Genomic DNA, 13,443 nt, shown 5'->3' with positions numbered 1-13,443 from the left:
AGACAGGGTGGAGGGGACAGAGGAGGGGGCTACTCGCTTACCCTCGAGCAGCCAAAGAAACAGACAAAACCAGGGGCCTACTTACCGAACAAACCGAGGTTCTGGGTGTCGCCAACACCGTGGGCAGGAGTCTCTGTTCAGGCGCCAGGTGTTGCAGGTTTTCCTCAGGCTAGCTGTGAAGACCCTAACCTGGATTGGCTCCCCTGCCGATTGGGGGGGCAAGAGGTGCGGAGTCACGACACACAGACCCCGGGAGTCGGGTAGAAGCAACACTAGGCGAGGTGCTGCAGCCTCATTTAATGCAGGAGGGGTCAGGCCTTATGTTTCCCTTTTCTCCGCCCCCAAGTCCCTTTAGTCAGTGTATCATTTTCCGATTGGTCCATACCACGCAGTCTGTCAGCAGTCACTGGGCTTGTGAGCAAGGTACAGAGGCATGGGCTCCTTTTGGCAGGCTATTTGCCGACCAAGAAGTGAAGTGAACTCTCACTGAATCCCAGGGCTCTGAGTCAGCGCCATCTTTGGAGGCCTCCTGCTACAGAGCAGGAGGCATGTGCATGTGTATTCTCTCTCCACTCTTGACTGTGGATGTGACTGGTTTCTTCAGGTTCCTGACTTGATTTCCCCTCCATTGTAGACTGTCATCTGGAATTGTGAACCAAAATAAACCCTTTCCTCCTAAGTTGATTTTTGTTGGGGTATATTATCACAGCAACAGAAATGAAAATAGGCCATTTGTGTCCTTCTTTTTTTTTAAGTTTTGTGTATGTGAGTGTTTTGCTTGCATGTATGTAAGTGCAGTGCTTGTGGAGTCCAGAAGAAAGCCTCAGATCCCCTGGAACTGGAGATAAGAACAGTTGTTAACTGCCATGTGGGTGCTGGGACCTGAACCTGGGTTCTCTTCGGTAGCAACCAGTGCTCTTAACCACTGAGCCATCTCCAGTCCCTGTGTCATGGTATTTTGATATATCAGGCTATAAAGCAACCTGATATATCATTATAGGGTGACTATATCATAAGTGATGACGGGAAAATGACTGGAAAACTTTGAGCTACTGCATTATGAAATGAAGACAATATTAATGATAAATTAATAAAGTCCTAGGATGCATAACATTTTCTTGTCTTTCAAATTCACATGCCCTAGCAGTCCTATCCAGCCTAGGGCACACAGGGCCACATATGGCCAAGGATAGCTGTGAACATAGCCTAACACAAAGCTGTAAACTAAGGCATTATGAATTTTTGTGTGTGTAACCAATTCCGAGGTTCTCAAGCATGAGCTTTGTAGAGGACAATGCAGTGATGCAATGTCAGAAGATTAGACATACCTACAATCTAAAGTGTGTGCTTCAGTGAAGTTTTCATTCAAGGAAACTTTAAATTCTTTTCTCTTTGGTCGACACATAGTAATTGTACATATTTATGGGGTACAATATGTTTTGATATATATGAAATGTCTAATGATAATATCAATATAATTACCATAATTTTCATGTCTGTGGTGAGAACAGTCAGAAGTCTGTTCTGTTTGAAGAAATTGTGAAGTATTATTCAAGTTAGCCTTGTGTGCTATAGAATACTAGAGACTATTTTTCATGCAATTTTGTTCCTATTAACCATCCTTGCCCTATGCCTCCTCACTACCTTTCTAAGCCTTGAAAATTTTTTTTTTCAATTCCAATAGATTTGACTTTCTCTCTGTATGTAGTTTTAGGTTCACAGAAAATGAACAACAACAACAAAAAAAACCCAGAGAATTTTTACTTTTCCTGTTAAACCAGAACAATTTATACAATTCTCAAAAGTCAGTCTTGTCTTGGTATTCTTGGCTAATTGTGTGCCATTGGTGAAGTGACATGTAGTGCTTATCTTAGATTGCTTTGCCAGAGCTAGAGCAGAAACTCTCATACCAGGCTTTGAAGACCTTTACAAAGAGTTCAGATCATACTCTGCCTTATTCTATTTAATTCTGCCTAGTGTTTTTCTTGAATTTATTTTAATAATCTTGTCTGTTGTCTTTAAAGTTTCCACAGTTAGGGAAATTCCTGTTTGTAGGATAAAGTATGCAAAGATGGTCAAGTGGCCTTGACATAGTCCTAAGGACAAAAATCCTTAGATATCTTAAGCTCACTGTTAAAAACACAAAATTCTAAACTAATTTAGTGATATTCATATGTATTATTTTCATTGTCTGTGTGTCACTGACAAATTAACATAGCATAGGAAATTATATCAGTCTTTGTGAGTTTCAATTTTATTATTTATGTCCTTATCCCTTTGAAAACAAAAATGAAATGTAGGGAAGTAGAACAAATTATGACATTAGGTAGTCACTCTATTGTAAACCTGTTGAAGGTAAAGGTTGTATATTTAACTTTTCTGGTGTGTATTCTCAATTTTTAAAAATTTTTTAATTTCATGTGTACGAGTGTTGTGCCTGCATGTAAGTGCACCCATATTGAACAGTGTCTGTGGAGGACAGAAGAGGGTGTTGGATTCCCTGAAACTGGAGTTACAGATGGTTGTGAGCTGCCGTGTGGGTGCTGGGATTCAAACCTGGATCATCTGCAAGAGCAGCCAGTTCTCTTAACTGCTGAGCCATCCCTCCAGCTCCCATGTTCTCAAAACTTTGCTCAATGCCTGACATGACAGTTTAGCTAACATTCTTTCTGCTGTGTGTCAAAAGTCCTGATTGGGATTGTGTGTGCTATATCATTTCTCTATATTAATCCAATGAATATAAAACAGTCCCTAGTTTGTAAGTGAGAAAACCCAGAGCGGTTGAGTAATTTGTTCAAGGTCACCCTACTGTTAAAGTAGCAGAAGAGCAAAGGATGGGCTTTGAGCCAATCTGTATGACTTGCTAGGCTACTTTTGTCAATCTTACAACCAATTTTTAGTATCTAAAGGGAGTGATAATAGTATACATTATTGTTTGTATCCTCAAGTACTCATTATTACTTGTTTGTATTATATTTCATTTATTGAGTATATTATTTGATCACTATGTTAGACTAAATGGAAACACATTAAGCTAAAATGCTGTTGTAATTCAGCAGCATACTGAACTTTAAGAGTATACCACGTTTTCCTTAATTCCATATGTCCATTTCTATTCTTCCTCTAAAGTTCTATCTTTGCAAATATTTGAAAGTGTGGTACTCTGTTCATTTTTAAATGCAGAATATAATAGTTTGTAGCGAACATTGTGGTTTTTCCAGATTAAAATCCCTGTTTGCATAATCCACTTTTGTACTGTTTTTTGTTTTTTTTTTTGTTTGTTTGTTTGTTTGTTTCTGGTTTAGTTTGGTTTTCTGAGACAGGGTCTTCCTGTAGCCCCAGCTGGTCTGGAACTTGCTATGTAGATCTCACAGAGCTCCACATGCCTGACTCCTGAATGCTGGGATTAATGGTGTGTGCTACATCTGTCTGTTGTGTTTTATTTTTGATCTTCCATTGTCTTTATCATATAGTGTCAACTTTAGTATATATTTTTTTAATTTATTTATGTGTATGAGTGTATTGCCTGCATGTATGTGAGTGCACCCGTGTCGTGCAATGCCGTGGAGGTTAGAAGAGGGCTTCGGATTCCCCTGGAACTGGAGTTAAGGATGGTTCGTAGTGCCGTGTGGGTGCTGGGAATCGAACCTGGGTCCTCTGCAAAAGCAGTCAGTGCTCTTAACCCCTGAGCCATCTCTCCAGCCCCTGTATAAAGTATTTTAAAGGTTATGTTTCTTTCTATGAGAAAAAGGTAAATATTTTTGAATATTTATAATGCAGGGCTGTTGTTATAAGATCATTTGAAATTTTAAAGCAATCTTTTTTTTTTATGGCCCCAGTTTTTCTTTATAAAAAATAATTTAGGGGCTGGAGAGATGGCTCAGTGGTTAACAGCACTGGCTGCTCTTGCAAAGGACCCAGATTCAATTCTCAGCACCCACATGGAAGCTATCCATAACTCCAAGTCCGGGTGATTCGACTCCCTTTTCTGACTTCTGAGGGTGCTTACAGGTGCTTACAGGTGCATTTACACGTGAAGGCAATACACTCATACAAATAAATTAAAAATAATAAAATATTTTAAAATAATTTAGAGGCTGGAGAGATAGCTCAGTGGTTAAGAGCACTAACTGCTCTCGTAGAGGACCCTGGTTCAGTTCCCAGCGCCCACATGGCAGTAACTCCAGTTCCAGGGGACTTGATGCCCTCTTCTGACCTCTGTGGTCATTGCACAACATGGGTGCATTTATATACATGCAGGGAATACATTCATAAAATAAAAATAATAAAATATTTTTAAAAAGTTATTGAGTATGGTTTCATTCATTGAAAATTGGGATTATTTCTACAATTGTTTTATTTTGAACTATAAATTGGTATTCAGACAGGTTAAAGGAATAATTTACAGTGTTAATAATACTTAATCCTGGGTTGGAGAGATGTTCAACGGTTAAGAGCACTGGTTGTTCTTGCAGAAGACCCGGGTTCAGATCCTAGCACCCACATGGCCACTCACATCTGTTCATATCTCCAGTTCCAGAGGATCCAACAGCCTCTTCTGTCCTCTGCAGGCATTGCACGACATGGGTGCACTTCCCTACATGCAGGCAATATACTCGTACACATAAAATAGAAATAATAAATTTAAAAAATTAATAATACTTTATTCTCTCAGTTTCCAGTGTGTTTGTGTGTTTTAGGATTAGCCAGTTTAACATAATGAGTTAATCTCAGACTATTCGCTTATATGCTATTTTCTATACCTTGAAAGGATATTTTTTTTCTTTATTGTAAAAAATTCTAAAATTGGGGCTGGAGAGATGATTCAGTGGTTAAGAGCACTGATTGCTCTTGTAGAGGACTCAGGTTTGGAACCCAGCACCCACATGGCAGCTAACAACTGCTTGTAACTCCAGTTCCAGGGCATCCGACATCATCTTCTGACCTCCGAAGGCATTGCATGACACGGGTGCACCTGCAGATGTGCAGGCAATACACTCATGCATATAAAATAAAAATAATAAATATTTTTTAAATTCTAAAATTGTTATGAAGATCACGGTATATATGCTATAGTTATTTTCCAGTAGGCATGAGATTAATGTTGGTCTTTTTCTGTTCATTTTTTTCTTTTAATATTTATCTTTCCTTCACATATTCTTCCTGAAAATTGTACATAATTCAGCAAATAGTGAAAATATTCAGCGTACAACTATGTAAAGAAGTCAGCAATTCTCCTTAGAATACAGATGTGATACTTATTAGATTAGCTACCTTTAATGTCCTTTTCCCATAATGAACTGAGCTTACATTATGATATTCTACTTACCATTTACCTTAGTTACCTTTATGTTTTGTAAGGGTATGTATGTGCATGTGCACATCTGTGCGTGCATGCGCAAGTATGAGCACATAAAGCTGGTCCTGCTAGCCTGCTTGCTTAGAGGATGCCCTCTCTCTGCCTTCCAGGGCTGGAATTACTGATGGCCACCATGCCCAGTAGGCATTTACATGAGTCTCTGGCTTGTGTGAGAAGCACGTGAACTGCTGAGCCATCTCACCAGGCCCTTGTTTGCTTTATGCTCTCCACCAGAAAAAATGCTTAAGATAGTGATCAGTTGTAACAGAAAACGTTTTTTCCTAAGATTGCTGTCTCAAGATTCTATACAATAAATTTATTCCTTCCACAGTATATTTACTACTTTCATTTTTTTTCCCCCTTAGGATTTTCTGCCGTTTCTTGGCAAAAATGGCAACCAGCGATGCTGTTCTGAAGAGACTAGAACAGAAGGGTGCAGAAGCAGATCAAATCATTGAATATCTTAAGCAGCAAGTTGCTCTTCTGAAGGAGAAAGCAAGTATGAAAATTCCCAATTTTCTAAGGAAGTACCTAAATTCAAATAGTGACAGAAGAAATGCTTACTATGTAAATTATTATTTGATCATTTTAATTATAACTTTTAGATTTCCTTAATATTTTGAGTATGATAATATTCTAGGATTAAGATAAATAAGAATTGATGTGTAGTAAATATATGAAATACAGAAAATGTCTCAGAACTGATAAAGGAAAATTAATGTTCTTTAAAATTAGCTGTGGGCTGGAGAGATGGCTCAGAGGTTAAGAGCACTGGCCCCTTTTGCAGAGTTTAGTTCCCAGTACCCATATGACAGCTAAAACTGTCTTTAACTCCAGTCTAGGGAATCTAACGCCCTCTTCTGGCTTCCATTGGCATTGCATGCACCTACATACATGCAGACAAAAACTCATGCACATAAAATAAAAATAAGGAAATCAAAATGCAAAGTAAGAACTGGATAACTGGCTCAGCAGTTAAGAACACTGGCTGTTCTTTCAAAGACCTGGTTTGAATCCTAGCACCCACATGGTGGCTAACAGCCATCTGTAACTCTATTTACAGGGGATCAGATGCCCACTTCTGACCTCCGTGACTCTTCTTACCTCCATGACTCTTCTTACCTCCATCAACATTGCGTAACACGGACGCACTTAGGTACATGTAGGCAATATACTCAAACACATAAAATAAAAATAGATTTTAAAAATTTATAAATAATAAAATAAATTGCTATAATATTAGATGTTAGCAGTGAATAAATGGGGGACTCTAATGAAATGAAATGTTCATAGTCCTCTGACTTTCATGGGCAAGATATATGTTTTTTCCATTCTCTTTATTAAGGTGTTCTTTGAGTTTTACTTAGACATGCTGCTGTATATACAGAAACATCCAGCCTAACTCTCTTAAGGACTTGGTTTTATTGTTTAATTATTTCTCAATAACCAGTATTGGTATGTAATAGAAATTCCAAAATCTTGTGCTATCACTAATGGAAGCAAGTGCTTTTTCTCCTATATAAAGCTAAGAATGGCTTACAGAATCCTTTTAAAATTATTTCTTCCCTATAATGTTTCCTAGTATTTTCCTTAAAACCCTTAATATTTCTTTCCATTAGTAAGGTGAAGAGATGATCATTGCTTCTGTTAGAAATAAAATACGAGGTCCAGGGTATTGATGGGGATCAATACTACAGAAATCCCCAGTATTGATCCCCAGTATTGATGGGGATCAATACTACAGAAAGAACGCGTGAATAAAGTGAAAGTAACTGTCTGCATGGTAGATTTCACTTTTGCATAAGGATGTCTTGCATGGTCAGTAAAGTCCAGCAAGTACACACAGACCTGGAAGCTTTTATTCCTAATGCAAGAGAACTGGTTCTGTTCCCCATTGACTTTGGTCCAACCTCACAGTCTTTCTGGGTTGACTAGTTTAAAAGAATTGGTGCAAAGGGAGAATCACTACACTACTGCAGGCCATCAGGCTCAAGAACGCATCCTGGCCTTTCCTTAAGCAAAAGTTTTACAGAGTATGGTGGGATTAAAAGATTAAAATTCCTTGTTATAACCCAAGTTCCAGATTTTTCCAGAGTTTGAAAAAAAAAAATTAATATCTAATGTTTCTTACACTTCTTTGTTGCAGGCATCATTAATTACACCAACATTACCACTACCCTGACCAAATAGACTGACTCTTAAATTGAGTTTTTAAGAGTGGGCCTGAACTTGGAAGATACTAGTTTCCCTAGCTGTCTATTAGAACCATCTGTCTCCCAGAACTGTGCCTATGGATCTCCCTTGTCTGCTCAATCTGTGCAGATGGAGCTGTCTGTGTCCTCACCCTGTGCTGATGGAACTGACTCTGTAACCCTGTTTCTGCCACTGTGTTCCTGTTAGGCCATACCCATAATTTATTCATTCTCCAGCTTCAGTGGGGAAGTACTAGTTTAAGTTGGGTAGGCTTTTCTCATTCATTCAAGGTCACGTTCTTCCCAACCTCCACTGTTTGCAGTGGGTGCTTGCACAGCTTTGATAGGCTAATTCTCCAGCAAACCTACATCGATCCATTATCTTTTGGGGTGGAATAACAAACTGAAGTTGCCAGGGAGACACCCATCACCAGACCCAAGAGCATGTTTTTGTTGGGGTTAATTAAAAGTCCTTAGTCCAGATTATCTCCATTAATAAAGACCGTTCCTATGCTATGTGATATAGTAAATGTTGAAAATGGAATTTTTTTCAAACTGTGACCATTTCTTAACATCCTGACTAGCATTTCACTTGCTAATTAAAGAGTAAAAGAACCATTCTAAATATTCACTTTGTTATTCTTTGTAACCTAGTCCTGTGTCCCATTATATAATACATATTCTGTGAAACTTCCTTTTAATAGTGTTTAAAGAAAACATTTTTAATAAAATAGCCAGCTTTAACTTAGAATTTCAAAGCATAATAACCCTGTATATAAGAGATAAAATAAGAAATCAGTTTCTAAACGATAGTAGTAATGTATATCTCAATGAAAAATACCTTGGAGTTACTGTACTACCAAATATGGTATGTAAGAGCTGTGTGCTGCATGATTTGGATGGATAGAATCACTAGCAGTGCTAGGTCACCTAATACCAGGTATGTGTTTCGTCTGCCTTTGTTTAGACATCTCATACCAGAAGTAGCTTTTGGCATTGTATTTGATTTACTCTTAAGGATGATGACTATGGTCTGGGATGTGACTCCATGGTAGATTAATATTTTGGGTTTGATTTCAGCATGGAAAAAGAAAGATTCCTATATAAACCTCCGAATGAAAGAAAACACATGGACATTTGATAAGCATAGTGTCTGATTCCTAAAAATTCAGGCTGTAATAAAAGTGCTTAAAAATACATCATATTTCTATGTAAAAGTAGAATCCAGGCTCAAATAACGTACTAGGGTTACAGTCATACTGATATATTGGAAAGTTGTGCTGATATGAAATGATTCATCATTTTGTGGGATATTTGGCATCCTTGGCTCCTACCCAATCAACCCAGATGTATCCTACCTAGGGAATAGTACTGTCTTCATTGCTTTGTTTTGTATTGTTATTTAGATCCTAGATTTTTATGTGTAATTTAATGTATCTAATACTTTCCTCTACCTTATATGGTTATCAATGGTTTTGGGCCAGTTTCTTAGTGATGTTTATCATGGCTACATAAAATGAAAGGTGGTAAATTTGATTTTTAGTAAAACCAAGTAAATGATTGATGAATAAAACTATTTCTAGGGGCTGGGGATATGGTACAGTCAAGTAAAGTGATTGCCACTCAATCATTAGTACCAGAGTTCTGTTCCTAGCACCCATGTAAAAAAGCTGGGTGTAGGGTCATGTGCATAATGTAAATGCTGGGGAAATAGGAAGACCCCTGGCACTTGCTGGCCTGCCAGTCAGTCTAGCAAGCTCCAGATTCAGTGAGAAAATCTGTCTGAAAAATAAGGTGGAGGACTGAGGAAAACACCCACTTCGACCTCTGACCTCTGCATGCATTTGTACACATATACAAAACTTTCTCTGCCCCATTATTATTGCAAAGATTTTTTTAAAAATTACTTATTTTTATTTTATGTATATGAGTGTATTGCCTGTGTCGTGCAGTGCATTGTGTGTTTTTTTATTTTATTTATTATTTTTATTTTATGTGTATGAGTGTATTGCCTGCATATATGTGAGTGCGCCCGTGTCGTGCAATGCCACAGAGGTCAGAAGATGGCTTCAGATTCCCCTGGAACTGGAGTTAAGGATGGTTCGTAGCTGCCATGTGGGTGCTGGGAATCAAACCTGGGTCCTCTCAAGAGCAGTCAGTCAGTGCTCTTAACCACTAAGCCATCTCTCCAGCCCCATCTCAAAGATTCTCAAAGATTTTTTTTTCCCTCTTGGTTCAACTAATTATGCACCAGATATATGCAGAGAGGAAAATGTGTGTGTTTAATATGTGTAGTTTTATTTCCTTAATCTGTAAATCGCATTACATTTATATTAAGAATTTTAAGTAACCTAGAGATGATGTAAAGTATATAGGAAGCTGAATATTATATGTAATATACCATTTTATGTAAGGACTTAAGCATTCTCAGTGTTTTGGTTTTGTGTGGGTCATATACCCATTGTCCCAATGACTACCAAGAGACTAGTAGTAATAATAATATTAGAAAATATTAAACAGTCATAAAGCAACTGGGCAAAAACTGGCTCTTGCTATCATAGCTACAATTATACTTCCCATGCTCTTTTCAAATAATAGTCAAACAAACCTTGGAAAAGCATATTTTAACTGGCTTTCCCTGATTCTAGTATTGCAGGCAACTTTAAGAGAAGAGAAGAAACTTCGAGTTGAAAATGCTAAACTGAAGAAAGAAATCGAAGAACTAAAACAAGATCTAATTCAAGCAGAAATTCAAAATGGAGGTGATTATAGAAATGATAGATCGTTTTACAATGATTATTTCATTTATTATTTAAGGCTCATGTTTATTTTCTTATCTTCCCATCACTCCCACTGTGCATTCCCCCTCCTCTACAGAGGAAAACATAGAGACTTAGAAAAGTCAAATGATCTCATTTAAGGTCATAGAAAAAGTTGTAGAGCTAGTGTTCAAAACCTATACTTTTAATTTTTGTGCAGTTGCTTCAGCTGGACCATCACTGTCATGGCTATGTTTACATTTATTAAACATAACTTTTTAAGGAGCATTGTGCATCAAGATACATACTTCTTTATAGCCTTAAAAGCATTTGTCACCGACTCTGCTGGCTCACCCCTTAGTCCCAGCACTCAGGAGGCTGAAGCAGTATAATTGCCACAAATTCGAGACCAGCCCAGGCTACATGGTGAGTTACAGCTCAGCCTGGGCTTCAGATAATACCCTGTCTCAAAAACCCAGAGGAAAAAATTATCTTCAGATATCTTATTTTATACACCAAGAAAGTGACGCTTGGAGATGCAAAGTTATTTAAGATCAAAGGACTTTTGTTAAGCCATCTAACAATTATCAGTTCAAATAGAAATTTTAAATAAAGTTAAAATTTTGTTGAATCGTTTTAAAAAAGTTTCTAGGTAAATTTACATCACTAAACATTTTTCTGTTAATTTCAAAATAACACATGGAAAGCCATTTCATTATAGTAGAAAAACATGGGTGAATTGAGCCTAAGTAAAATGATAACCCCCTCCCTCCATTTTCGTGTGTGCGATGTATGTATGTGTATTCTGTGTACTCTTATTTGTAGATATGGGGACACGTGCCCTGGTATGTAGAGGCCTGAGGTTGATGTTGGAAATTATCCTTGATCACTTTTAAGGCCGCGTCTCCCAGTCAAACCCAGAGCTTGCTGTTGTGACTAGTCTCCAAAGACAGCTTGCTCTGGGACTCTCCTGCTCAGTACACTGGAATTGCAGGCAGGCCACTAACCCCACCCAGATTTGGCAGCTACATGGGATCTGGGGATCTGAACTCCGGTCCTCATGTTTGCATGGGAAGCAGTTGACCACTGAGCCATCTGGCCAGCCCAGTGAAAAACCTTTCCTACTGGCTTCTTTTGACCATTATTCTATCAGTGTTAACTCGAATGTTATATGAACTCCCTTCATTAGGTAAATAGAAATAAAGGAAGAAACAATAGTGACCGCTTAAAGCTGAAAACTTCATGTTCTAAAGTCAGTGGAAAATTTGAGGTTAATGAATACTTTCTAAGACTAGTAGAGTGGAAGGCACAGAATTAAACATCTAAGATATTAACAGTCTAAAACTGCTTTTCATTTATTTTAATGTTACGCTAACCTACATCATAGTCCCTCATGAGATAGTTTTTCCATATTCATTGGTGGCATGTAAATTGTTTTTAATACTTTAAAGCATTGCTATAAAGGACTTTGCATTTATAAACGTGTGTGTATGTGTGTGCGCATGTATACAGGTGCTTACAGAAATGAGAGAATCCATTAAATTCTTCCCCTGGAGCTGGAAGAGGTTGAGCCACCTGACATAGGGAACTGAACTCTGGTCCTCTGAAGGAGGAGCTAGCTCTCCTAACTGCTGAGCCATCTCTCCTGCCCCATCTATAAATAGTTGTCTTTTTTACGCTTTTACATAGAAGTGTATAGACAAATAATGCTGACTCTCTATTCATTTCATAAGTGATGGGCCAGTTTTTTAACTTGGTGATGGCTCAGATATGTCATCTATAAAATGGTAATATGGAATAAAATAGAACTCAGTAAGAAACTTATGAAAATTGTGTTTGGATTATATGAATCCTTCCGAAAATGTTTGGGGCATAGTAAGTTTATGATAAATGTTATATAGTGTTGTTATCTATAATTTCTTACTTTAGTTATTAGTGATTGAATAGAAATCAAATATTTTTGTTGCCTCAATAATGGTTAAAATCTACTTAATTTTTTGTCAACCTTTCTACAGCCTCAGATAATAGATATTTGATAATCATACATATTGAATTTCTCTTTTTAAAATGGTTCATATTCATGATTCACAACCCTATTGTTTCAGCTTGTTTTTTAGTTTAACATAAATGATACTCTTATTTTCTGCATACCAGTGAAGCAGATACCATTCCCATCTGGCACTTTGCTGCAAGCTAATTCTACAGGTTTTGAAAATGTGCTGCAATCTACATCAATAACAACCACCTCTTCTGGTACAAAAGAACAGATTAAAGAAGGGGGAGGAGAAGAAAAGAAGGTAAAAGAGAAAACTGAAAAGAAAGGTACTTCAAATTATTCATCTTACTTGACTTTGAATGTTTGATCAGATAACGTTAACATTTTGCATGCTGATAATCTTATCAAAAAAAAGTCTGAACTTTTATGAGCTAGGGTAAAATTAGGGGCAGTGTGTCATTGAGATACAGACCTTGAACCTGTAAGAATGTGTGAATGTTAACTACACTGATAGGAACCTGTGGGCTATGTCACACAGAGATCAGCATAAAGTCATTGCAAAATAGAGATACATTTATGACTAAGATATCTTTGATGTGTATTTGAAGCTCTGTTTCAAAGAAATCCCAGATTGAGGTTGGCTTTGCATCATCTGGGAAGATATGATAGGGAAATCTAGTTCAAAGCAGGATATCTGAACCAAGGCATGGGACTGTTAAGGGATGCATTAAAAAATGACATAGGTGCAGCCCTCCGCGCCTTGACTCCGCCAGCCGCACTCACCCTTCCATCTCCCCCGCTGTTCTCTACTCCTAGCTTGGGCCCTGTGCCATTCCTATTCTTGGGGCCCCAGACACCTGGGGAGCCACTGCTGATTCCTGACCCTGTTCACCCCCACCGGCTTGGTGCCTTCCTTGGGCCCCAGGAGCACTGCCTCTGGACCCGGCCCCGCCCTCACCTCCCTCTACTTCCCTGGTCCTGCAACACCCGACAGCCTCTTTCTGGGGCTGACAGCCTCTTACTGGGGGCTCCGAGGCTTACCTTTACTCTCCCTGATCCTTTGCATACAGTACAACCCAGCTACTCAATCCACTCCCTGGGAAATCTTGGGGCTTCTTCCCTCCCCATCTGCTTTTG

The 13,443-nt window shown here is 38.2% G+C and overlaps 1 protein-coding gene across 1 annotated transcript in view; it reads left to right on the top strand.

Annotated features, from left to right (window-relative positions):
• The window catches only part of Aimp1 (aminoacyl tRNA synthetase complex interacting multifunctional protein 1), a gene marked incomplete at its 3' end in the record, with an annotated part of 40,864 nt that overhangs the window by 13,592 nt on the left and 13,829 nt on the right, over positions 1-13,443 (top strand). Inside the window, 3 exon segments of the mRNA XM_008841260.3 lie at positions 5,725-5,858; positions 10,200-10,313; positions 12,465-12,632. Of these exon segments, the coding sequence (XP_008839482.1) occupies positions 5,725-5,858; positions 10,200-10,313; positions 12,465-12,632 (416 nt within the window).

Source organism: Nannospalax galili, unplaced genomic scaffold (genome assembly GCF_000622305.1).
Source record: "Nannospalax galili isolate Female #2095 unplaced genomic scaffold, S.galili_v1.0 scaffold41, whole genome shotgun sequence".
Lineage (NCBI taxonomy): Eukaryota > Metazoa > Chordata > Mammalia > Rodentia > Spalacidae > Nannospalax > Nannospalax galili.
This window is presented reverse-complemented; position numbering and strand designations above follow the sequence as displayed.